This window comes from Neofelis nebulosa, chromosome 7 (assembly GCF_028018385.1).
Source record: "Neofelis nebulosa isolate mNeoNeb1 chromosome 7, mNeoNeb1.pri, whole genome shotgun sequence".
Classification (NCBI taxonomy): domain Eukaryota; kingdom Metazoa; phylum Chordata; class Mammalia; order Carnivora; family Felidae; genus Neofelis; species Neofelis nebulosa.
In genome coordinates, this window is record NC_080788.1 from 135,033,877 (window position 1) to 135,060,043 (window position 26,167).

Consider the following 26,167-nt stretch of genomic DNA (forward strand, 5'->3'; position numbering starts at 1 on the left):
TTGGATGATTTATTTTAGATGATAGCCTCATTTCTGCCCCGGCTTTGTGCGTGTGTGAATTTAACACAGCAGCTTTACCATCCAAACGATGAGCACATTAGAGGAAGCAGTTCTCTCTGACAGCGCCTCCCCTCAGGGGCTTTTGTTCTGCATATAACTGAGCATCTGGGACAAAGATGAGCCCTTCTAAATTATGGATACAGAGATTAAATTTTCTGGCAGTGCTTTGGGCAAAGTGGATGTTAAATAAATAAGTGAAAGGAAGCAAGGCTGTACCTCCTGGGGGGAGACCCACAGTTGGGTCCCATCTAAGGACCTTACCGACCAGGGTTTCATTTTAGTACAGGAATCTCTCTCTCTCTCTCTCTTTTTAATGGACAGGTCCCCAAACACTGTAAAAGAGACTTTCAAATTTCTGTATTATTTAAAAGCACGATCAGATTAAAATACCATCCAATTTCCCTACATGGTTTCATGGGTTTTCACCCAAACCCTACATTTTCCTTCCTAGCCAATGGAAAACAATTTATACCGTTGCTTCCCAAGATGTGGTGACCCACTGGCTTTGGAATCCCAAGTGGGTATTCTGTAAATCCAGGTGCCTGGGCTCCAGCACTGAGTCCTAAGCTATAGGGATGGGGTTCAGGGGATCTGTGGTTCTTAAAGCTCTTCGTGTGCTTTTGATGGACAGTAAGTAAAGTTTGAGAACCATAAACTTAAAGGGCATACGACCATTATCTTTAGGATATCACCTTGATCACTGTATGCTTGTTGAATTAATTTCTACATAGAAAATCAGAAATACACATAAATAAGTTATTGGCAAAATGTTCTAATTTGCCTTTTTTAAAAATAGCGTTTTTATGCATTAACATTAACTCCAGGAAAGCATACAAGTGACCAAGGACAGGACGTAATTGTCTACAAAAGCTTCTGTTTATTCTGCTCAAAACAGGTTTCCTTTCCTTTTCAAAGAGGAGGTTGGAACTTGGGCACCAATGTCTCTTTCTGCCCCAAACAGCTCTTGGATTTTTTAAATTAGCAAGATTTTCCCCTCAGATAAATTTGATGGGAGTTTCCTATTCAGCTTATCAGTTAGGAAGATTATCAGAAAATGAAACACCAGGCAAATGAAGCAGGTCTAACAAGAAAGGAAAAACCATAAAGCATGTTTACACAGAGAGGGCTCCTGGCGGGGACCTGGGTCATTGAATGAATGAGCTGCAGGGGGCCACACAAAGGTGTCAGGTTTGGGAGGAGAATGAAGATGAGGAGATACAAACAGGTGGAGAGGAGATTCGGTTCTTGAAAGAGAAGAGGAGGAGGAGGAGGAATCTGACACTAAAAAAGTGAAAGAGAAAAAAAAAGGATAAAGGCAAAAAAAGCTTTAGAAACACAAAGGAAAAAATAAACTAGCTTTTCATATACTCACATAAGCTGCAAAGAAAATGAGGTCATGTAATAGACAATCATTCCTGTACTGGACAATAGCATACAAGTGCTTTTCGAAGAAAACAAATTTGTTGTTTTTTTTCCCCACTGGTTATTTAATTGTTCTGCAACAACACCACAGAATAAAAATAACTCAGATTTACCTGGGCACAGACTCAGCAGCATGATCCAATGACCATCTCTAACCTACAATATCCAGAACATTCTACAGGAAACCGCTTTTCATTTGGAAAGGTGCAGTAGACCTTGGTTATTCCTGGACTTGTTTTTAGGAGAAGCCCTTATATAAAGTTTACCTGAAAGGTTAGGTTTTCCTAGGTAGAGATACTGAGGTATGATGATATGTCTTAGTCCCAGCATCATGACAACAGAGTGCTAAGCTTTCTAAGTTGGTCTGTGGTTCGGTGCACAGGCTGGGGCACTTTGAAAAGGAAGCTGTTATTGTCGCCTTCAGGTCTCACAGCTGGAGACATACACAAGTAAGAGGGAGACCACCTTTCCCAGACACAATGGACCAAACTTTCAAGTTAAAAGAATGACTTTGCTTTGGACAGGTGTCCAGTGATATCTACCAATGATTAAAGATAAATCTCCTTACTCCACATCCTGTTTTGAAGGCAAAGCAAGAAAAAAAAAAATTTTTTTTTCATCCTCTATTTAAGGAACTACCAACTTATTCCTAAGAAAAGACAATGATTCATAGCTTCAACGTTAAGACTGTCACTCTATTTGATTCCTCTTTTTCCATGGCTGGGACCTATCAGAGGTGGGGGAAGGGGGACCAGAGGAAAGGGAAAACATGTTGTTTAGGGGGGTTTTTCAATTTGTCACATCCATTTAATGAACCCAGTGCCCACTTTCTTAGCCACAGTGGACTTGGCCAATCCAAAGCTTCCAGACAAGAGTTCCCCTGATGTTATTCCATAGATGTTCATGTGGACAATTTCAGAGGTAAAAAACCATACCTAGTTAATTAACCACTTCCAATATCAATAATGCTGAGCCTGCACCTTATAATGACCCAGATGTATAATAATAGCATTGGACTTACATTTTTTAAGAGTTCTTATCTATTTGACGTGTACACTGAAATTTTAGGACACAAAATATGATGTCTGAGATGTGCCTTAAAATACTCTATAAGATCTAAGTGTGGGACAGGAGAGGTGGATGCAAAAGGAATACTAATTGCTGAAAGCTGGTGGTAGGTACGTGGGGATTCATTATATTAGTATCTCTATTTTGGGTATGTTTGAAGATCTTCCACAATAGAAAAAAATTTTTTTAAAAGGAGATACGTTTTTGTTCTGCAACACCCAAACAAGTAACCCAAGAGGGCCTATCTGCACGCTGGCTGACTGAGAACGGACGGGGTCATGGCGGTGGACGTTCGCCATGGCTCTGGCCGCATCGTTGCCGATGCCAACGCTGTGGCTTTGCTAGTGTCACATGCCTGTGCCCTTTAAATGAGGGAGTTGGGGAAAGAAGAGAAGAGCAGGTGTTGCATGGACCAATGCTGTTAGCAAGATGTCACCTGCAGGGCTGGGGGCTGGGTTCTCTCAGACACTTTGTTTTGATTCAGGAGCATTTCTACCTCGGGTAAGTTCCTTTTCTCTTTTTCTCTAAGCCCAGTTGCTTTCCGAAATGAGCAGAGCTGCAGTGGATACTCAAAATTAGCCAGCCTCCTCCCTCACGTGTACTGAAGACTGTGGCAAAGGGAAGGAGGAAGACGGCCGAGATCCCCGCCGGACGGGTTAAGTCCAGAGTGCGAAGTGTGTGCGCCATGGAGTGCTACGTTGTTGTAAAGAATGTGGACATTCTGTATGGATTGATACGGAGGGGTCTTTAGGACATGCCGTGAAGTGAACTGAGCCAGGGACTGAACAGCACATATACACCGTATTCCGCTATTTGTCGTGTGGGGGGACATGGAAATGATATCTCTGAATATTTGAATGCAAACACACTGGAAGGGCAAACCAAAAAGTCAATAAAAATGGTTGCCTTTACGGAAAAACAAGACGGGGGTGCGGGGACGGGAGTAAAAACTTCTCTAGGGCACCTTCCGAATCAAAACCTAAAATCTGTGTGTTGTTCACAAGTTAGGCCATCCACACAGGTGTATGAATGAGAATGGGTTGGCCCTCTGACTGCTCCCCCACCCCCCAAGCTGAACTACAGAAAACTGGGCTCTAGTAACCAAGATGGAGGCACACTTTCCATTTTTAGGCAAGCCTCCCTAAATTTCGTCTCTTTGCTTTCAACTGTCATTTCAGAATGTACTACCCTCATCTACAACCAGGGGGCAACTGGCAAGGCCTCCTGAGGTGGCCTTCCATTCTTCTGATTCCCTGGCCTCCTGGGTAAGTAACTGGTGCTGTGTAAACCAAGAGTGTGGGGCTCTGGGGGCAGGGCTGGGGAATGAAGTCTTGTAGGGATTTCTGCAAGAATCATCTTGCAGGGATACTACAACAACAACAGTAAAATGGTCAGTGGCCAGGCCTGGGAGGCTGTGCTTCTCTCCTGCTGGGGGCAGGGCACCTGTGCAAGCAATCCAGACTCTAACCGCCTGGGACCCCCGGAGTGAGTGACAGAGCAGATGCAGGAGCCCCTGCCTGTGCCACAGACACACCCCTCCTGGACGCTATGGCACCTGAGAAGGCTCAAACCTGAAGAGGGAGATTCTTGAGGTCTCTAGGGAGAATGCCCCACGGGGCAAAGGGGAGAACAAATAACAGCAGGGTCTCTCTTATTTTCTGCCACTCTCTGTATTTAATGCAATGTGGCATTCGAGCCTTGGGACTTCAGGGGAAATTAAGGTCCAGGCCAGCTGGAAGGAGAGGGGGTCTGCATTCAGTAGGACTGTCCTCCCAGGGTGGTGAGGGGGGGTGACGGGGGAGGAAGCCCTGGGCAGCCGCAGCAGCTGTTCTGAATCAGCCAAATTGCTGCAGGTGCGGCCGTGAGCTTCCCCTCCTCCCCACCGTGTCCCAGCCTCACCTTGCAGCGGCCAGTCTGGACAGCCTTTCCAGCAAGAAGGCTTACACAGTGTCTCTAGGAGCACTTCTGTGCTACTCAAAGCCAGAGGCCCCCCTCCAAGGACTGCTGGTCAAGGGGAGGGAGGCAGTCAAGCCACTGCAGGGTCGGGGAGGGGGAGTTTCTCTGTGGCTTGGTCGTCTGCATTTTGAGCACAGGCTGCCAGTGTTAAACCGCATTGATTTGCAATTCATGCTGCATCCAATACCCAACACTCCTTTGACCTAGGAACCCTGGGGCCCTGGGGGCAGACTTCTGAAGACTGCAAATTTGGTAAAAGGGAGCCTAGCACAGGAATGCTGTTTGCAGGCAGCTGTTAGCATGGGCATGGGCCTGGGCGGGTAGCACATCTGGCTCCGAGAGGTGGTATTTCTTCCATCCTGCCAGGGGCCGGATCTTCCAGGAGATGGCTGTGCACACCTCAGGGCTGCTCCCTGGCTTTCTCTGGAAAGGCTTGGTCAGGAGAAGGACTGGGAGGCTCCTTCCATGAAGCCAGCCCATAAAAGAGCAGGCATACCCAGACGGGGATTAAAGCCTTACACAGACTGCCTCTGCGGGGCAGGGGGAGAGGAAGCAGAGCCGGCTTTCCAATGATGCTGTGAAATGGTCTCTGAGGCTCAAAGCAGAGGGAATTTCTTTACATCCTCCAAACTGCCCCTGGATGGTTGGTGTAACTGTTAGCATTACTTGTTTGGAGGTTTGGAAATGACAGAGGCATATTTGTTCCTCCTTACCCGGCAGATGTGGAAGCACAAATGACGAGGTGTACCTATTTGCTCAGAGGCAGTGAGTGCAGCAGGCCTTCACTTGGGGACAGGGGCATCAGAAGCTCGGAACCCACCTGCGTCCCTAAGGGGCCTTTTGGCCCAGGGTTGGGGTGGGGAGGATGTTCCTATGTGCAACTGATTAAAGATCAAAACCGATTTCAGCAAGGTCTGAAACCTAAAGAGAGAGAGAGAGAGAGAGGCAGACAGAAAAGCAGAGGGGAAGCTTCACGGGGATGGGAACGATCTAATTTTAGTTTTGAATTTTGGGCTCTGAGAACAAGGGGGAAAAATAGAAAAGATTTCAAAGAGCTCTGCCGGGCAGGCACTATCGCAACCCCCACTGTGAACACACACTTGAAGAGACGCTGGAGAAAATGCGCCTCGATTGAGTTTAACCTAGTTGCGTGAGGAGCGTTTCCAAGCCCAGTCCCTGGCAGTCTCCACCCCACGCCACTCGGGGCCAGGCCCCACGTTCTCGTGGACACCGTTTCGTCCCCTCTGGTCTGTTATTCTCACCTGTCTCGGGATCGCTGAAGTCTGGCAAAGTAATTGTGTTAAGCTGTCGTCTGTCAGCAATGGTTCTATCTAAGAGGCTGCTCCCACGTCCAGAATCACTGCAAAACACAGCTGCAGAGGTCAGTCATTTGAAGGGGGGCAGGGGAAAGATACAGACTTAACCACCACTGACCCTGAAGTGCAGTAACACCCCTTTTGTGCGTTTTCGATGCTCTTTAACACTCTCTCCATTGACGACCAGGCATCCCGCTTGCGGCAAGGCCTGGGCTGGGATTACTTTCCATGTTCACAGTCACAAACACACGTAAACCACACCCACAGACCCTTGCTAATTTTCGCCCTTTTTGTGTCATTATAAGATACAAGAAAGAAACCTTGAAGGCAGGTTCTCGAGCCACCTTAGAATGGGGAACCCACTGGATTGGCATTCTGTGTTGAATGTCTTGCACCTCATCAAGCCCGTAAACACACACCGTCCTCGAACTGCTTTACTAATCAACGGTCTACACCTAAGCCCTCACTGCCCAGGGAAGTCACCTGCCTGGGGCATTTCTAGAAGACTCTGAACCCTAGGCCCCTCTCCAGACCAAATCCATCAGCATTTCTGGGGCAGTCAACATTTTTCCAAGCTCCCCAGATGGCTCTGATGTGTAGCTAGATCTGAGAACCCCTGGCCCCTGCTTTTCCTTTCCAAGGGCAACCACAGCCATGGCCTGGTTTGTGTCCCTACTTAACAGAGGAGGGAAAGGGGCTGTGAGGTCACACAGGCCAGCTGCACCACCCCTCCCTCCCCACCTTGCTCCCACAGAACGGGCTTGGCACCATTGGTTGGCAAGTCGCTTGGGAGACCACATCAGGCCCGGGTGGAATGAAACACAGGTAGGGGACCGGAGCTCATACAGACTCTTGTTTTCTTTTGTTCTAAGAAGCTTGTAAGCAAAAACAGTTACATTCTTCCTTTTTTCCTCTATCATGAGATTCCATCAAAGAAGCTCCAAAAAGCAGCCCATCTATCTCTTGAGGTTTGAGTCTATCTATAATGCTTTTCTTTGCATCTATTTTGTTTTGTCAATCTGGGGGCTCTATGAGTGGTATTTTGTTGTTGTTGTTAAGAAGTTCAAATTCTATAATAAAGGGACACGATTTCCTTCCTGCGTGCAGCTGTTGCTAAAAGTGATACAAACAAGATTTGGTATGAAACTTAATATGGTTCTCAGGCTGCAATTTCCACGTCCAGTGATGTAGTTAGAGAAATCCACAGGAAACAGATGGAAACTTGCCTCAGTACAGACTATTTGTCAGCCTATACTTATTACATCATTGGATACGCGTTTTTTGGAAACCGCTCTATTCATTATTTCCACAATTGAGAAATAATAAATGTCTCTGAGCAGAAGACAGCACAAAAGTACATGCAAATGTGCATTAATCACATTACCGACTGAACAGTTCCAACATTGGTCTGTTCATGTATATATTTTTAATATAAATATGACAAAGATATTACAAAGAGTTGTCTGAATATTGCAATGGCTCCTCACTTAGGAGCTTTCCAGAAGATGTTATCTCAACATATAGTGATTTTTTTTTTTTTCAATCTCCTGGGGGATTCCAGGCCAACAATAAGGTGTTGGCATTGCAAAGGAAGGATTCGCCTGGCATTTTGGTGGACCCAAGCTGAGGAAATGGATCAGAAGTGTTTGTTTTGGCCCTAACCCTCCGGGCTTCCCATCTTACCAAGTTTCAGAGCCCAAGGTTGGCTGTCACATGTGCTGCTGGGTCCTGGAAGCCAGCCAGGGGGTGGGGGTGGGGGGGGGGGTCGTCTGGCTTCTTACCTTCTATCTGTCCCTAACAAGTAGGTCACTTGGGGTCTACTTTCCCTGTCAGATGAAGATAAGGGTTGTCTTCCTACATACAGCTTTGCAAGGCTGAACTGAGGTCATGTGGTCACAGTGTTCAGAAGATTTGTAACTTTTGGGTATACTCCGTGCATCGTTATCAATATACATACCCATACATGCAGCTGAGGTTAATATGGCTGGCTAATTTCTGAGGACCACTTATTCCTTGCATTCTGGTGCAATGATAAGGGTGGGAAAGCTGATTTAAGGGCCTCCTGCTCTCAATGTTAGAAACCGCAACCAAAACCCAAATTGTGACTTGTGAGCCATACCCACTGGCAATGACACAGGATCGACTTCCCCTCCACCAGCCCATAGTTACAACCCATAGTGCATGTTCCATAGTTCCTTTTGAAAACAGTATATAAGCAACAATTCACTCTTCAAAATGGAGATGGTTTTGTTTCCACCCTGAATGCTGGGACTGAGAATTTGGCTGGTTGCTTTAAGCAATGGTTAGTTCTACCTTTAGAGGGTACGGAGTCTTAACCCATCAAGATTTGCCTTTGCGATGACATCTGGAATGTGGAGGAAGGGGCAAAGGGAGGCCCTGGCCAACCCTTGAGTTTTTTTGACTTTCTCTGGCCAGTGTCTCTTACAAAAGACTTCCTCTCTCCCTCTGGGGCCTGCTTGGGCCCCTCCCATGGACCACCCTCTGCCACCTTACTACCCAGTTAGTAGAGCCCGGTGCTTTAGGCTGCCAGGAGCACCTCTCAAGGAGGCAAGCAGGAAGGGAAGCAAAACCATTCCTGGTCAGTGGTGCTAGGAGACAGTTTAGGGAGAGGACAGTGGCAAGAGCCCCAGATCCATGGTACGTAAGCTACAGATCTCCATGTAGGCAGATGCACAGGTGTGGGTAACTTCTGTTCCCCGCTCAGACTGAACATTTAGAGTGCACTGTAGTGACGGTTAAAGTTATACCAGAGATTGGAAGCTTCTCTTGGAAATCCTCTCTACCTTCCGTGGTACGCAGAGGTGGCCAGACGCAAGAGGCAAGCTGGCAGCGGGCTAGGAGTCAGAGCCCGGGAGTTCTTGTTGCCACCCAGCCTCTCGCCAGCTTCTGAACTAGCACGTGGCACACATAAGTGCCGGGTGTAAGAGAGGGTCCTGGGACAGGACACCAGAGAGGGGCAGGTGGGAAAGGAGATGCCTGGTGTCCTCCAGGCCTCTTACAACTGGGTAATAGGAATCAAGGTAAGCTCCCAATATCCCTGACCCTCAATTCTCATCAGTAAAATGGGTATGAGAGAACATGACATTTGCCCGTTTCATGGGGCTGCTCTGAAGATGAAATGAGAGCCCGCTTTGTAAACAGAAAAGCTTCACCAAAATGCTGGTGACAATTAGCAGGGAAGGGGGCTCCAATTCCCAAATGAAGTGAGAGTAAAGAAAGTGTCTTTTCTTTTAGATAAAAACGTTAAGTGCTGTTTGTTAGTAAGGACTAGGACTGAGGAAGAAAAGATTTTCTTCCAATTACATGGCTATATGATGGAGATGGTCCCAGTGGTAGTGGCAAGAGGGAGAAAGAAGGGGTTAACAATAAAAAAATAAAAACAGGGGCACCTGGGTGGCTCAGTCTGTTAAGCGTCCAGCTCTTGATTTCGGCTCAGGCCATGATCTCATGGTTCGTGAGATTGAGCCCTGCATCGGTCTCTGTGCTGACAGCACATGGCCTGCTTGGGATTCTCTGTCTCCCTCTCTCTCTCTGCCTTCCCCCACCCCGCCCATACGTACCCTCTCTCATGCAAGCACCCTCTCTCTGCCCCTCCCCAGCTCGTGCTCTGTCTCTCTCAAAACAAAGTAAACATTGAACAAAATTTTTTTTAAATAAAATAAAAATAAAGGAAAAGAAGTTGGTTGCTGACGCAGGTTGATGGAGGAAGCTTTGGTGTTAGACCGGGGCTTGAATCATAGCTCTACTGCTTGTCTGATTGGGAAAATGGAGGCAAATTATTCAGACTTGTTTATTTTCTATAAAGCGGAGAGAACAGTAGTGATTCTGCAGGGCTAACGTGCGGACTGAAGGCAAGGCACAAGTGGATGGCCCAGCACAGCCATGGCCCAGGGAAGGGTCATTCAGTTCGAGGAGGCTGCTGGGGCCTTCTGGGGGGTGGGGTGCTCTGCTCACAAGCCACACTGTTCCCAGTGGCAGAGTCAAAATGTGCAAGAACCAAAGGGGCTTGCTACTTTACTGGGAGAGAGGAGACGAAACAGGAAACGGGTTTCTCTCCTAAATGCACATAAAACCGCACACCCAGCGAATAAACCCAGGCTCCTGAGATGACACACACCTTGCCACATGTACACTGGAGAGAACGCCTCCCCCCTGTGCTGCTCACAGCAAGAGATGCATTCTCAGACTGCGGGTGGAGCGCTCTTTGCAAGCTGTCTGAGGCTCAGTTCAGCCACTAGCTCGGTGTGATTTTCCTTCGAGCAAAAATAAAGACGGAGCGAGGTGCAGAGACTACGAAAGCCACGTTGAGTCTCCGTGTGGCCCACTACTGCTCATACCATCCTCTGTGCCTCACCGCCTCCCGGGCTCTGGTGGCCTGTGTCAGCCCCGGGATGGAGCTGGGAGGGGGTGGGGGACAGCGGGAAACCCTGGCAGGTTGAGCACACTCAGAAATAAGGGCGCCTAGGGGCGCCTGGGTGGCGCCGTCGGTTAAGCGTCCGACTTCAGCCAGGTCACGATCTCGCGGTCTGGTCCGTGAGTTCGAGCCCCCCGTCGGGCTCTGGGCTGATGGCTCGGAGCCTGGAGCCTGTTTCCGATTCTGTGTCTCCCTCTCTCTCTGCCCCTCCCCCGTTCATGCTCTGTCTCTCTCTGTCCCAAAAATAAATTAAAAAAACGTTGAAAAAAAAAATTTTTAAAAGAAATAAGGGCGCCTTGAGTCAGGAAGTCAGTGTGGACCTTCTCTCGGTACAAAGCAGCCACTTCCCAAGATGCTTTCTGCTGTTTTCATTTTCGGTTTTTTGCTTTTTTTTTAAAGCAGGGATGCTTCTCGTGCATTGGTTCATGCAATTCTACCCTCTTCTGAAACCCTGTGTGACCTGATCATAGACTCAAGGCTCTTGGACCCAGAGCTGCCCTTATCTGGAGAACTAGGAAGTATGTGATCCCTTGTCGAGACACAGCGCTCTCCTCTTTATGCTTTATTCTATTGCCAGGGTCAAGTCTTGCCTGACCACACTGGGGAGGATGTCTAAATTTGCGCAATGGTAAGGCCTACAGGAGAAACATTTATTTATATCCCAAAGAAAATAAATAAAGTTAAAAAAACAATCAGGAAGCTCCTTAATAAGGGGCTGCTCGATTGCCACCCGTCCCCCCTCCCTCAAGGCTCTCTGAGTAGCAGGAGCGAGAGCTCCGCCAACTGATGGGTCCTCCTCCACCCCCACCCCCCACCCCCCACCCCCCACCCCCCACCCAGACTCTGCGTCTGGAGCCAGGGTCCCTCCCTGCTCCGGCCCCGAAAGATCCCTCAGGAAACGGAGGAAGTATGGACACACAGCCCAGGCATTTGGTTAAGTATTTTTAAAAAGCTTTCCAATTCTGCTATTTTTTTCTCCTCACATTCAATATTCTTGGTTGCTAAGTGGGAGGAAATGTGGGGAGGTGGGAGAGGTGTGGAGAACGGAGGGAAAATTGGCAATGTGAAGGCTGATGGGTGTATTTTCTCATTTCTAAAGGGGGTACAGGCAAAGGAATGCTCCAGCACGGAAGCAACCAGCTTGGGGAGCGTCTCCTGTTAGCTGGGCTTGTGGCAAAGACTCTACCCCAAATCCTGCTGCTTCTGGTAAGCCAGGAGCGGGGGGCTTTTCGGGAACATAAGATGGGCATTTTCTATTTCTGCTGACAGACTCAGAAAAGGAGAATTAATTAAAATGATCTTTATTTTCAGAACATATCCGCAAAAGGGAAGAGGCCAGTTTCACCGTTATCTTTTCACCGAGAGGAAGATGGGGCATGAGCAGTCATGTGCCACCGGCTATGTGAAGGGGACTCCTGTCTAATTGTTGCGACTCCAGCGATGCAAGGGTCGCCTGGCCGCCCGCTGGGCGTGGAACTGGACGGCAGGCTGGCTGTTCAGGGTGAGCTTCCTCCCGTCCAGCTGCACTGCCCCCAGGCCTGTGGTCACAAGTCTGTCGAATGTCAGGTCACAAACATCCATCCCCTAAGAGGGCCCTGATTTTGAATATAGTTTTTTAACTGCGGAAACTTTTGTAAAACAAAATCCCACACGGAACCCCACCTGTACTCTGTGCCCTCCTTAGCGCCCATCCCACCAGCGCTCTAGGCCAGTGGCCTATTGCCTCCTGGGGGACTGTGCTGGGCTAGTGACACATTTATGACACATTTACGATGTGAGTTGAACATATTTAGGCTCCTGACTTTTAAGAGCCTAGTGTGGGCTGTCCGTACATCTTGCTATGAGCTTGAAAAATGTTCCGAGTGTGTCTGAGCAGTTGTCTGAGTTCACTTGAATTATTAGGTCCCTTTTCATTAAATGACATCCTTCATAAGGCAGGACACACACTGGGAAAAACTGTTCAAGACTTGAAAAAGGGCACAACAGGTTACTGGGTGTCTTACAGCGGTGAGCTGGGGGTTGACTAGTGAATCTTCCGCAGGTTATCTGCCTCTGCGGGCAGATGAGATACGACTGATTTCTACCCTGCAAAAAAGATGACCCCCAACCATATATTTCATTGTTCTATAGGATCCTGTCTTTGCATGTCCTTGCAAGTTCATTTTAGCATATCTATCTTTTGCAAATTCATTTTAGTGTTATCTATTTTTTGAATTCTTCTCTGAACCAGTCTTAACATCTTACTGGTTCCCTCGTTAATGAGGTAAATAAAATCTCGATAGGTCCTTGTTTTGTATTTGAGCCACGATTTGAACTGTTTGAAAATCATGCTTTATCCTGCCAATAGTGATACAGTGATTTCTACTCTCTTTAGAAGGACGCGGCCTATTGTCTACGGAGGCCTTTTAGATATTACCATAGGAGCCCCATCTGGAGTATACAGTTGACGAGTCTATCCACAAATTACCCGAAAGATGGTAAGACTTGTCAAAGAAGTTAACTGAATGGCTGGTTGAGAGGAATCAGATAGAGGTCGCCCATGAACCGGGCCCTAGAGGGGCATCGCGGCAGCAGCCGCAAAAGAAACCCACGGTGTGGGGGCCTCATCGGCCACTGGAAGAAAATCCCCTTAAGAATGGAGTGTGTGCGGCTCCATTGCTACCATCCGCTAAATGCCCATCGGCGGCGGCACTGTGGGGCGGGGACCCATGCAAACACCACACAAAGCAGGCGCTGCTGGCCTCTTACCTGGGGTTGGTTAGGTTGTAGCAGGATTTCCATATCTGCAACATGTGCTTACAGGTGAGGAGTGCCTCGTCCGGGCCCCGGCACAGTGACTCCACCTTCACTTTGGAAAACAGTAGTCTACGGCGGGGAGACAAAGGGAGAAAACAACACGGCTCAAGCCAGAGTCACCACTGGAAACCAAACACCGTGGCCTGGCCTAGACCCGGATGCTATGGTGCTCATCCTAGAAAGGGGTGTCCAAAGGCTTGGTCCAGGGGAAGCCGTGGTGCAGACCAAGGATTCCAGAACTCCCAGCTCAATATATGGCTTTGTATACTGAAGGCAAATGCAGGCACACCAAACAGGACCATCTGTGATCAGGTTAAAAGCATCAGAGTGGTTGGGGCACCTGGGTGGCTCAGTCGGTTGAGCATCCGACTTCGGCTTATGTCATGATCTTGCGGTTCACAAATTTGAGCCCCGCGTCAGGCTTTGTGCTGACAGCTCAGAGCCTGGAGACTGCTAAGGATTCTGGGTCTCCCTCTCTCTCTCTCTGCCCCCTCCCCCACTCATACTCTCTCTGTTTCTCTCTCCAAACTAAATAAACATTAAAAAAAATTTTTTAAAAAGCATCAAGGTGGCTAATTTTATTGAGAACACAAGGATTTTCTTAAGGCGATTTTTTAAAAAAGTTTATTTATTTATTTTGAGAGAGGGAAGGAGAGGCAGCAAGAAAGGGAGAGAGAGAATCCCAGGCAGGCTCCTCACTGACAGCACAGAGCCTGATGAGGAATTCAACCACAAACTGTGGGATCATGACCTGAGCTGAAATCAAGAGTCAGATGCTTAACCGACTGAGCCACCCAGGTGTCTCAAGAGCGATTTTCAAACCAAGCTGTTTATTAAGAGCTTTTTAAAACAAAACCAATTCATTTGCAAAGCTTCAAAAATTCATTAAAAGGGAATCTTGATTTATTTACAAAATTACACAAGAGGTGTGACTCAGTTGATACAAGCGTCTACAAATAACCTTCCACAATGATCCTCATCATGTGATGGTGAATAAATCTCGTAAGCTTCGCAGAGTCTGAACTGCAGGCACATAAAGAAGGGGGCATCTGGCTCATGCCCTGTCCTCGGATCTTCTCAGTCCTGCTATTTATGGGTTAGGATTTCACCAACTCACTTCGTAATCACCAACTATCTCTTCCCTATTTTTGTTACCACCAATGGCTTCACCCTCTGTCCAGACCTTCTGAGAGCTAAGCTTCGATCCTTCTCTCTCGGCCCCTCGGCTATCCCATTTCTAAATTCTACTTATGCCTTTCTGAAGACATTGGCTCCCCTGGGCCCAGAGCCCATCAGTACTATCCTTGCGAAGGCTCCAACATGAGCCCAGATACCGCCCTGGTGGTCTTCCGGTCCCCTGAGTTGCTCGGCTCTAAGAAACTGTAGATCTCTAAAAATCATTTTCATTCCCAGCTCAAGAAACTCCTTATTGTTTGTAATAATAAGTCAAAATTCCTTACTGAGTCCTCGAGAGTACCCTGCCCACCGGCCACCCCATTCTGGGCCACACATCCCTCTGGACCCCTTTACTCCTACCAAAGGCCAGGTTTCTGTCCTAACTCTATGAATATATTTACCGTGTCCTCAGTTTTCATCTGTATGGATGAATCTACTACTCTCCCCCATTCTTCCTAAATTCTAAACCCGGCTAAAACCCCACCTCAACAAACAAGACCACGTTTACGTCTCTGTCTTTTCTACTCCATGTCACATCAGTTGCTGCTGGTTGTTAATGAAAATACAAAGAAGAGAGGAAGGTGCTCCTGTTTATTAAGGGTCTCCTCTGTGCCAGGCCCCGTGGTTGGCACTTCACAGACAATATCAAGGGCATCTTTGTAACAGCTCTTCTGGGCCCGGTGGTGTTTCTCTCCCTACAAGAAAAGAGCAGCGCCCCTCACTTCCGGAGTGCCTAGGATTGTGCTCAGAGGCCAGCGGGCCTTAAATCTGCATTTGCTCATTGACTGCTTTCTGTACAAATCACGGATTGTGAAATATGTGTCCAGTGATTTAAGGTAGATATGTAAGAGAATTCTTCCACCACAAATGACATAACGGCTTCATTTGGAGGCACTTTAGAAGAAAAAAGTCTCCTTTTCCTCAGTGGGAGATGGAAAGAGGGTGGTCCGAATGCATTACTGCCCAGGTTCCAGAAGGGGTTAGTGTCACCTGCTCCCTCCAAATAGAACACAGGATGCCCAAGGGGGTGGGTGTTGGGTGGCTCTCAGAGCCTCCTGGAGCCTGGATCTGCAGACGCCTGGGATGACAGCGACGGGCTGGGTGATGACAGGGACGCAGTCCCTGATCTACAGGCAGGTGGGTATAAAGGGTGAGACCAGATGTGAGAACAGGGATGGGCATCTGCTCAAAACATCTCAGGAAGGAGAGGTTCCCAGAGGCCTTTCCAGGACTGCCCACAAAGAATGACAGCCACTCAGGGCATCTCAAGGGGTTACTAAGGAGCCAGGTGCCGACTCCTGCCAATGTCTCCACTAGTCCAGAGAGTGGTGAGAGTTTCTTCCCACTGGAATCGGCCATCAAACATGGGTCAGCTGGGGATGTGTTACAGACGGAGGAGAAGCTGCCCAAGGGTCACCTAGCAGCATTTGGCAGAGACCTATTCAGAGGCCAGAGACCCCCTTGGGTCTGGTTGCCAAGCCATTTTGGCCAAGGAAGACCCCACCTAGGACCAGGGTGATGTTCTCTGAGAGGCACATCGAGCCCACCTGCCCCAGGGAGGGCCGCGAGATGGTGGGGAGGGTTTCGCCTCACACGCTGACGGTGTGGTTCCAATCGTCCACGATTGCTTTCACTGTACTCAAGGTACAAAATGCCGGAGCTTGTCTCCAAGCCTCAACTTGGGGGAACGGTTCCATGCAAAGCCTCTTGGCTGCAAAAAGAACTTCTAATTAACATGAAATAACAGCTTTCAAACACTTGACTCAGGATATGGAGTTGAAAAGGTGTGGGCTGGATTTAAGAGAACCAGACAGGAAGAACAATGGGGGAACGGCTGAGCATAGATGATGGGAAAGGCACCTGGAAGTGAGGCTGGAGGAACAGCATGAGAGAGAGACTGGCAGAAAGAAAGAGCTGGAAAACACGGGCAGGGGAGCAGAAGCAAAGCCTCGCAGCTGCTGTCAGGTATCTCCAATACGCTGGGCAGAACGCCCTGCCGAGCCAAACTCTGATATATTCCCTCGGATGGGCACGTAAAAGCAGGAGGCAGAGACATGGCCTCCAGGAGACTGCTCCTTCTCACCACTTCCCCAAACCTCAGCTTGTCTACAAGCAGAGAATAATACCGAGCACAGGACAGGTGATGCTTGTCGGCATACTGGCCAAACCCTGCTCACACATTTCAAGACTGTTTGAAAACATCTGGCTGGCGGGAATGCGACATTAGCCCAGATAGGAAGGGAATGCAAACAATGATTAGCATGAGTGTCCTACAGGTGATATCCAAAGATATTACAGATTACACCTACTGAGGAAACCCTGAGGACCAAACAGGAAGTCACGAGAAAGCCTGGGACAAACCAGCATTGAGTACATTCCAGCACACGGAACTACCAACCCGGCAGAGCGGGCAGAGGGGACTTCAGGCTGAGATAGTCTGCCGGTCACAGCAGCCAAGTCCGACCATGAGCTGAGGAAGGCACTTCTCTTAGTAAGAAGTTACGTGCTGGGAAAGTGGTCTATTCCTATGCCCTATGCCTGGCTCAAAGGTCATTGACCTAATTAAAACAATTTTGGTTCACACTCACTGAAACTTACAGAAAATGAATGAAGGATAGAAGAAGCTTGCCAATATACGACTCTGACTACATTCCTGATAGCCCAAATCTGGCGTCTCACACACTGTTGTTCCTGATCCGGCTCCTGCCCAAACGCTTGGCCTCGGTCTGCCCCCTGCCCGTCGTGTGCATCCCCCATTCTGGCCGTGACCAACTTCCTCCACGCCACTCTCCTTCATGACCCAGGCCCTTTGCACATGCTACTCCTTCTGTCTGCAATGCTTTTTCCATCCATTTCTGCTTTTTAAAGCATCTACTCATCTTTCAAGATTCGGGGCAAACAGCCACTCCCTCCTTCCCCCACTGCCCAGTGAAGCCTACCTTAAGGAACAGGAGCTAAAGGTCCCAAAGAGAAATGCAACTCCAGAGAAGACACGAGAGCTCAGCTGTGGGATAAGAGCCTACAAGCCAGGAAACTTCTGCTTTCAAGACAAGCGAAATAATAACAATAACAACAGCTTTAAACAGTTAATTTAAATTTAACTATTTAATCACTGATTCTTACACTAACCCTGAAAGTCAGGTTGCGAGTTAAGTAACTTGCCCGGGTTCGCACTGCTGGTCACTGGTTGAATGGAAGCAGAAACCCGGATCCCTCGGACTCCAAAGCACTGAACAAGAAACGCAGGAGAGTGACTGAAAATGCTCTAATCACGCTCCTGACATTAACGAGGATTTTCTAATCCATTGCCAAGTATTTAAAACCCTGTATAATGTGCAAAGACCTGTGTCGCTGTGTGGCATAGAAAGTGGTAAATATAATAAAATATAGTCCCTTTCCCTCAAAGAACATAAGTCCAGTCAGAAGAAAAGATCTGGCTATGAATAGGAGGTAGGCTTCCTGGTTTAGGGACAGATTACGGCCCTGGAACTCGAGTGCGGCTGCAGGAAGATGGGGGTTGGGCTGCTGGGGGATTGTTCCTGGGATACATCAGACGGGCTTCTTTACAAAATGATCACATTGGTCTGTGCTCCTTGTGACTTGCCTCCTTCACCCAAAAGTCCGGTGCATACAAAATTCGAGTCATTTGAAGGACTCAGTTAATCAAGGTTTTACTTTCCACTGCACCTAACAGAAATAACATTTTACCCTATTTTTGGAATTTTTTAAGACTCCCAAGATACCTCTTGAAATAACACCTGTGTTTGGCTTAGTGTAGAATTTAGAAAGAAGATATAAGCCCCGTGAAGCTCAGGGGCACGTGGTACTACGACTTTTCCTTGGGTACCTTAGGGAATGCATCAAAGTGGCATTTTATCGGGGCCAGGTTTAATGTCTAATGATCATCTTCAGGAAGACTTTCCTGACTCCCTGGAAACTGCCCCCAACCACCAGACCCTCAACTCCAGTGGCTCATTTCAGTTTAACTTTATCCCCCACCCCCAGGAGTCCCAGACCTCAGACGCCCCTCCTTGAGTCCACTGTAGACGCTCACCCTCACGGCTCCCGCCTATGCTCATGGTGTTGTATCTGCTGGCCTGGAAGTCCGCTCTCTCCAGTGCTCTTCCCACTCCCAGCTATGAAAATCCCACTGTCTGACATCTTCCATGGCCCCCAGACTCAGGCAGAAATCTATTTCCTTCCTCCCCTTACACGTACAAAACATTTTTTCTAATCTGTTAATTCATCCATATTTGTACAGCTGACCACCTATACATCAACGTACCTGATAATGAACTCAAATTTGTTCATCCTTTTGTCGGTCATTTTTTAAAAATGTTTTTATTTATTTTTTAAAATTTATTTGAGAGACAGAGACAGTGTGAGTGGGGAAGGGGCAGAGAGAGAATCCCAAGCAGGCTCCATGCTGCCAGCACAGAGCCCCATGAGGGGCTCGAACTCAAGAAACCGTGAGATCATGACCTGAGCCGAAACCAAAAGTCAGACGCTTAACCAACTGAACCACCCCAGCCTCTTGTCAGTCATTTTTAAAGTGCCTATTATGCCCCTGAGGCTACAAAGGGGAATAAGACGTGGAATGTTCCCTCACGGTCTAGCGTTACGCACACATGATATGTGAAGAACAGACATACGGACAAAGTTCTGTGGGAGCACAACCGGAAGAACATTCTGCCTGGGGCTCATGGAAGACCACAAAGAAGTGGGACCCTTGCGGGGGGCGTTGGGGAGGGCCTTCCAGGGAGGCGGATGGACAGCCTCTCGAGCATAGGCAGGGAGGTGTGAGCGTCCACAGTAAGCTAGGAGTGGTGTCTGGAATCCGGGCTATAAGGCTGGGGCCCGAGATAAAGGTGAAGGGGTAGGTATTTCAAATTTCTGGAATTTAATATGCCTCACAAAACTTTCTGGTGAAGAACTCTCCAAGAAAGTAAATGAGAAAAGTTTAGAGAAATACTAAATTAATACTTCCCTCCAACCTTATTTGGCAGGATATAAAATGCACTCATTAAGTGCATCAAGGAGGAAACATGCATATTAATATACAAAACCCGCACTAATGAGCCGATCTGTAAATGCTGTATTCAAGGCAGATGATTCAGAATGAGAATCACAGGAACCTTGAACATTCGGTATTTGGTGCTGGTCTGTGTTTGAATGCTATTGGGCCCAGCATGCTCTTTGTTTATCTGCTGAATATAGGCAGGGATGCAAAAGAGCTGTGAAGAAAAGCACATGGTGTCTGCCCAAGTGGGGCAATGGCCATGGGGGCCTTGACTACCGCCCCCATCCCTCACTTCCAGGGAATCTGATCCGAGAGCTGACGTGGGGCTGGCTGCCAAACACCTGAAAGAAAGTAAGAATCTGTCACCAGGTAAAAGAAATAATGGGTCAGGAGGGGGTAGGAGGTGCAGGTATGTTGAAATTAAAGTTTAAACTGAGAAAATGGTTTGGCAGCCGCAGACCAGTAAGGTAAGAGATGTGCCAAAAGCATGTGGTGACGAGGGGAAGAAAGATGGAAATCTGAAGCCAGATGAGTCAGCTGGGAACGAGGTCTGAAAGGATAGAGAAAGCAGCCCGTTGCTGATCGGGCAGAGGTATGTCATCAGATAAATCTAACCAGCCCCTCAGAGGGGAATGAAGGGTTTCTTCCAGGCTCCGATGTGGCTTTCAAGAAGGAAATCTAATTCACTTCATTGTCACCAACATTTCTGATCTGGTCTTGGAGCCTCTCCTGGCTGGGCTTCCAAAGTGGTCCAGTCCCAGAAGGTCTGAGCCTGGGCTGAGTCACTGTCACTGAAAATCAAGACCATGACGGGCCTGTGAGCTGCCTGGCCTGACGGTTCAACAGGGCCCCTTCACCACCAAGGGGCCAATGATGTTGGGTTTACAGCAGTGAGGGCCCCAAAGCCACGCCCTCAAACTGTTCCTGAGGGTCCTCTGACAATAGCTGGAAGGGATGGGTGGTAAGAAACCAGTTCATGTGACTCTTCCCACTAGGCATCAAATAGTGCTTGGGGACTCACTAATGGTGAATGTTCAATAAAAGTCACCTGAATGAATGATCTATCTACTCAACTGTTACACGGGAAACACGCAATTTCTTTGACCATTTGGCTTACAGAATCGCTGTATTGACACTGTTCATTGGCTTGTTAGAAAAAAAAAAAAGAGAGAGATTTTTCCAATTAATCCAAAACTGGAAAAGGCCTCCAGTGGTCCTGTAATGCTTTGCTACTCAGAGTGTGGTTTGGGTCAGGCAACCGTGGGAGCTTGTGAAGAAGGCAGAACAGCCACCCACCCTAGACCCAGTGCATTACAGTCTTCACGGAACGCAACTTGCAGATGATTTGTGTGCGAATTGAAGTTCAAGGGCCACCAGCCTGGTTCATAACTCTCCATCCAAACTTTCAATCAGCTGATCTTTTTAAAGACCTCCAAAGGAAGTGTTCCCGTAGCCCCTCCATTTAGGAAAGCCCACCTCTGTTTATTTCCCTCCAGTAAGAATTTTGGGAGTATTTTATTCTTGAATTCAGTGGGAATTCTGATCAACCACTCACATTAAGCTCACAAATGAAGCGGATCCCTACCCATGATCTTGAGCAGAATGCTTCTGTTCCTTCCGGAGGGCTTCCCAGGGCAGCTTCCTGAGGGCCGTGCTATAACCCCGCCCAGGTCCTCCCTGAGAGTCTCTCCAGCGAGGGTCAGCATATCAACCCTGGGGGCACATTCACATTGTCTCAAGGGCACAAGTGTCTCAAGGGCACCCCTTGAGTCTGCAGGGCACTGAGCATCACCCACTGCCATTGTGGGTCCTCTTGAGGGACAGAAAACTCCAATGTCTCCCACAACCAGGCAACTCAATAGGAGCTGGGCTCAAGATGTCAGGGAGAGTTTGGAGTTGTGCCTGCCTACCGGAGAGGTAATCAAATCCAAACATTTTTAAAATGTACGCTGACCTAACGGAACTCCGCTAGCAAATGTCAGCTCCCAGGCCGCCAGACAGAAACCCCTGGTTTACAAGCTTTTCAGGGGTCAAATCTGAGGAGCTGGCTTTCTTGACAAAACCCCAGAGCACAACACAACCACGGAAGGAGAGTGGGAAGACTGTGGGTCTTCTCATAAGTGTGTCTGGTCCAGGGATAAAGCCTGTCCAGGAGCTGGCCCCGGGTGGGTCCCTGGCAAACTTCTGTCCGGGAGTTTTTAACCCCTGAGCAAGTTCTAAAAATCTGACCACTTTTAAGGTTCCTGGGTGCTCAAGAAGAGGTCGCCTAACGCGCCGGCCTGTCAGGGAGGTCATTTCAGCATTTCCCCACACTGGCCTCGCTGTCACCCATGTTATCCCGGGCCCAGGCTCCCAGGTCTGCTGGTTCCTGGGAAAAGCGGCACCACTCTTGTTTAACAAACTCTGGTATCAGGAGCAGAAGCCTCGCTCTCCAGAACTTAGCCGCCCCTCATCCCTGGCTGGGAGGCTGCTGGAAGGGACGGGAGCTGCGGGGCGTCCTGCCGTCTGTGAGGGCTCAGCTGCGCCTCTCGGTATCCTAATCCGGCCTCCTCTTTATGACAGGCAGGGACTCCTGTTAGATCCCCTATCAGTTACATTTCGCTTCTCATTTCAGTCAAAGTGTCAACAATCTGGAATACTCCCCCATCCTTCTAGCGGTATTTTTAGAACAAACAAACAACTGACATATTTAGCTAAAATAAATCACCTCAAGAAACCCCAGTTTGGCTCATTTTTTGCTCCCGCTCTGGTTCTTAATCTCAACTTAGACCAGTGACCGGGACCAGCGGCCAAACTGGAAATGACATGGCCAGGGTGAACTAAAAACACCCCTGGAACCACAGTGTCCGTGTTTCAAAGACCTCCTCCAGGGTGTGAGTTTGGCATTTTTTGGAAGGGAGACATTTCACTTAGTGCTATCCACGAAGCACCAAAGAACCAACATGAGCGGTCAGGGCCACTTCCTGAGCGCTGTCTTACCGGGTGGTGGGGGGAGGCCGAGGGGGTACCGTGGAAGTGGGAGCACCTGCCCTCTGTTTTGCTATAAGCAAGCCGGCAAGCAAGTGCCTTTGGCACAGTGGCCATCGAGGAAGTAAATGTGTGAACGGGAAATATCTGAAAGCAAGTCTTCCCATTAAACTCTCTGGCTAAAAGAAAATCATCTATTCTCGCTGAGCCACAAAGCCATCGGTCATTTCTAAAACGGGGGAGGGAGTGAACCAGAAGCAACTCTACTGACCTGCCACCTGCTCAGAGCCCGTCTCTCTGGAGGGTATCCCTGTCCTTATTTCGGACTTAGCTCCCATGGCCCTGATTTCCCTGTATTCCCGAGTCTGAAGCTGGGAGCTTAAGCACAGAAATGAGACATATGGGTCCATTTCAGTGGATGGTGGCAGATGTCAAAAGAATGAGAATCCTCTGTCACATGGACCTAGATGGGGAAGAGCCCAGGCCAGATGGGACAGAGACAAAGGAATCCATGAGGATCTGCAGTATAGAAATGGCACCCTCCACTCAAGGACAGGATGGGAACCAGAAAGGAAGGAACCTGGCAGGGGGCTGGGAAGCTGAACCAGCTCTTTGGGACCCGAGGTGGACAATGCACCCATCCCTCTGGGATTGGATGTGAAATGGGACCTAGTTTCTGCACCAGAAAACTGCTGCTATGAATCCTGGCCTGTTTCACATGTCCCATGTTCTTGGTCTTTACGTCCTGTGTGTTCTCACTTAGCACATCATGAAGGGTTTTGTCTTGCTTGGCTTTGCTTCAGCGGTGCCAAGGAGACCAGAAGCAGGACCCTTGTCCGTGGGGGCTGGAGCTTTAGCAGGGGGTCCTGCTCTCCAATGGTGTGTGTGGCGGGGGCCACAGCCATGATCTTTGTTTCTTCTGAGGTGCTCGGGACACTCTAGAGTAATTCTTCACACGGCACTGTAAGCGGCACGAAGGCAGGGACGGTGCTTTCCTTGGCCGTGGCAGAAAGTGGGAGCTCTCTAACCATTAACTGGGGGGGTGCTCAAAGAACAGATAATCGGATCATCTGTAGGTGGGTTATTGATCCCAACCAGCTGTTTCCAGCTGAGGATTCCCACAAGAATACTGACAGGATAAACATGGAGACTGTCTTCTTTGCTCTCGGGGACTTTTGTTGTGTTTTGTTTTTAAACAAATAGTAAATAGTAATCTTTCATGACCTTAAAATGCAAAAAGACCACTATGAATGCACTGACGTTCACCTGTATTTGGACTGTTGGATATTTTTCGCACAGTTGGCTGGGTAACTAGCAGGTAGGTGCTTTATATGATCCATATGTAGTAAGTAGATATCATCATTGTATATAGCAGAACTTGGCAGATTAAAACCAAAATGGACAATGGAAGAAACACAGTAGACACACACTTAGGTGGAACTAAGGCTACCAGACTACTCGGTAGGGTCATCGGTTTCAACCACTCACTGCGCAAACGTGTATTAATGTGTACAGCATGGGCTAGGTGCTAGGGACCCAGAGGTTTCAGGAAACACCTTGCATGAAGTCTGAGGATGACACTCCATACTTTGAATTGTTGAATAAGGTATCTAGAAGACCTTGCAATCTTGTAAAGAAAAGCTCCAGAATAAATAAACCTTGTGCATGCCACCACTGGGGATAGATGGCTTTGGGGTGGCTGCCTTAGCCTGGCCTCTCCCAGCTGCCAGGCCTCCTGAAGAGCTCTCTCCCCTGGCTGATGGGAAAGCGGCACATCCTGAAGGCTTTCTCTCCAGCATGCTCTGAAACAACCAGGAAAAGGGGAACTCTCTGGAAAGGAAGCAGGAGAGTCCCATGAGGGCTTAGGACTGGGGGGCAAACAGCCACATGCATATCTAGGACTGGGCATGTGGACTCAGGGAGCAGAGTTTGGGCCAGCTCAACTCCCAATATGAGGACAAAGCCATCCCTAATCCTGGAGCAGGGAGGTCTTCTCATGACCCAACATGGCTTCAAATACATTTCTCCTCCATTTCCTCTTATCCAGTTCCTCTACCCATACCTCACAAACCCAGTTTTCAGTTTCTAAGCTGTTTTTCATTGGCTTTTGGGTATCTTGTCTCTCTTAACAAGCATCTACATTTACTGAAGGCAACACGGCAGACCCAGAACTTCACAGAAAGATTACATCAACGGGCTGGTGCAGGGGGCGACCACTTCCCCTGCCTCAGCAAGCCCCTCCCAGAAGAACCGTGGCTTTGTGACCCAGAGCCAGAGAGTCAACGGGTGGAGGGGCCCCCAGCCATCTAATCTCAGCCTCTCAAGAATGCTGGCAACCCTCCTACCACAACATACGTCTACAGGGAGAGAGGCTGGAAGGCTGATTTTTTTTTTAATTGTGGTAAAATATACATAACCTAAAATCTACCATTTCAAAGTGTACAGTTCAGTGCATTAAGTATATTCACAGTGTTGTGCAACCATCACCACCATCCATCTCCAGAACGTTTTTCCTCTTACAAAACTGAAGCTCTGTACCCAGTAAATGGTAACTCTACATGCTCCCCTTGCCCCAGCCCCTTGGCAACCCCTAGTCTGCTTTCTGCCTCTGTGATTTTGGCTGCTCCAGGAACCTCACAGAACAGTAGCCACACAGTATTTGTCTTCTTGTGTCTGGCTTATTTCACTGAGCATAACGTCCTAAAGTTTCATCCATACGGTAGCTTATGTCAGATCTTCCTTCCTGTTTAAGGCCAAATAATATTCCATCCTATGTATATATCACACGTTGGTTATCCCTTCATTCATCCGTGGGCACCTGGGTTGCTTCCACGTCTTTAGCTATTGTGAAGAGTGCTGCTGTGAACACGAGTGTGCAGTTATCTATTTGAGTTCCTGCTTTCAATTCTTTTGAGTACTTACCCAGATGTGGAACTGCTGGATCATATGGTATTTCTATTTTTAACTTTTTGACGAACTGCCATACTATTTTCCACAGTGGCTGCACCATTTTACATTCCCACCAGCAGGGCACAAAGGTCCCAGTTCCTCCACATCCTCGCTAACACTCATGACTTTCTGGTGTGTGTGTGTGTGTGTGTGTGTGTGTGTGCGCACGCGCGTTACTAACAGCTCTCCTAATGGGTATGAAGTAGTATCTCATTGTGGTTTTGATTTACATTTCCCTGATAATTAGCGATGTTACAAATATTTTCATGTGCTTGTCGGCCAGTTGAATATCTACTTTGGACAAATGTCTATTCAAGTTCCTTGGCCGATTTTTTTTGTTTGGGCTGTTTTTTGGTTGTCGTAAGTTGTTTTTAAGTAACCTACTGCACTGATGAATCTGCTCCGCTTTGATCCACGGTGTCTTTGAGGGTGCCACCCATTTTCTTTTGCCCAAAGATCCTCCTCTCCAGCTTGTATTCAGGCGTGGGCATCCTTGGGTGGGTTACCTTGCACTCATCCCTCCCAGACATCCTTCAGGTTTCCATGGATTATTTCTCTGAGCTACCGAGAAGAATAATCTCTTCCTTGTGGCCCAACTTTCTATCAAGTGCAAATTTAATGGGCATGTTCATTACTCCATCACTCGGCTCAGGCATAAGAATAGCCCACAGCACCTGGCCTCTCAGTAATCACTACATCAAAACATTACTCAGTATCATCTTTCAACTTACATTGAGTGTAAGTGAGACACAGTGAGGAAGAGACAGCCTTACTTGCCAAGTAATGATTTTTTTTTTTAAACCAGATATATGCTCCACTCAAGTACAGAATGATCCTAACCATGTTTTCCAGTTTATTGATAAGATTGACAGGGGAGACAGCATAAAAATGCGGTCCTTCTGGATTGCTAGCTCTGAGCATAAAATGTCTTTCTCTTATTCATGGCAGCCTTCCCAATGCCTAGCATGGTACCTGGAAGGTGGTAGGAACTCAGTGCTTCAA

At 48.1% G+C, this 26,167-nt stretch overlaps 1 protein-coding gene and 1 long non-coding RNA gene across 12 annotated transcripts in view; one reads left to right on the forward strand and one right to left on the reverse strand.

Annotated features, from left to right (window-relative positions):
* The window catches only part of TTC7B (tetratricopeptide repeat domain 7B), a 255,882-nt gene that overhangs the window by 57,878 nt on the left and 171,837 nt on the right, over positions 1–26,167 (reverse strand). For 6 of the 10 annotated variants that reach the window (XM_058740002.1, XM_058740004.1, XM_058740003.1 and 3 more), the window contains 3 exons: positions 13,006–13,122; positions 5,769–5,866; positions 1,177–1,341 (listed from right to left, as the gene is read on the reverse strand). In XM_058740002.1, coding sequence (XP_058595985.1) covers positions 1,177–1,341; positions 5,769–5,866; positions 13,006–13,122 — 380 coding nt within the window. The remainder of the gene's footprint in view (positions 1–1,176; positions 1,342–5,768; positions 5,867–13,005; positions 13,123–26,167) is intronic. The other 4 variants (XM_058740006.1, XM_058740007.1, XM_058740008.1 and 1 more) reach the window with 1 other exon arrangement.
* Positions 6,589–13,011, forward strand: LOC131517636 (uncharacterized). Of its 2 annotated transcripts, XR_009264716.1 has the most exons (6): positions 6,589–6,647; positions 10,835–10,885; positions 11,098–11,190; positions 11,357–11,463; positions 11,569–11,758; positions 12,632–13,011. It is a non-coding gene; the product is annotated as an uncharacterized LOC131517636 (long non-coding RNA). The 2 variants fall into 2 exon arrangements; XR_009264715.1 differs by lacking the exon at positions 6,589–6,647 and having other exon boundaries at positions 10,570–10,885.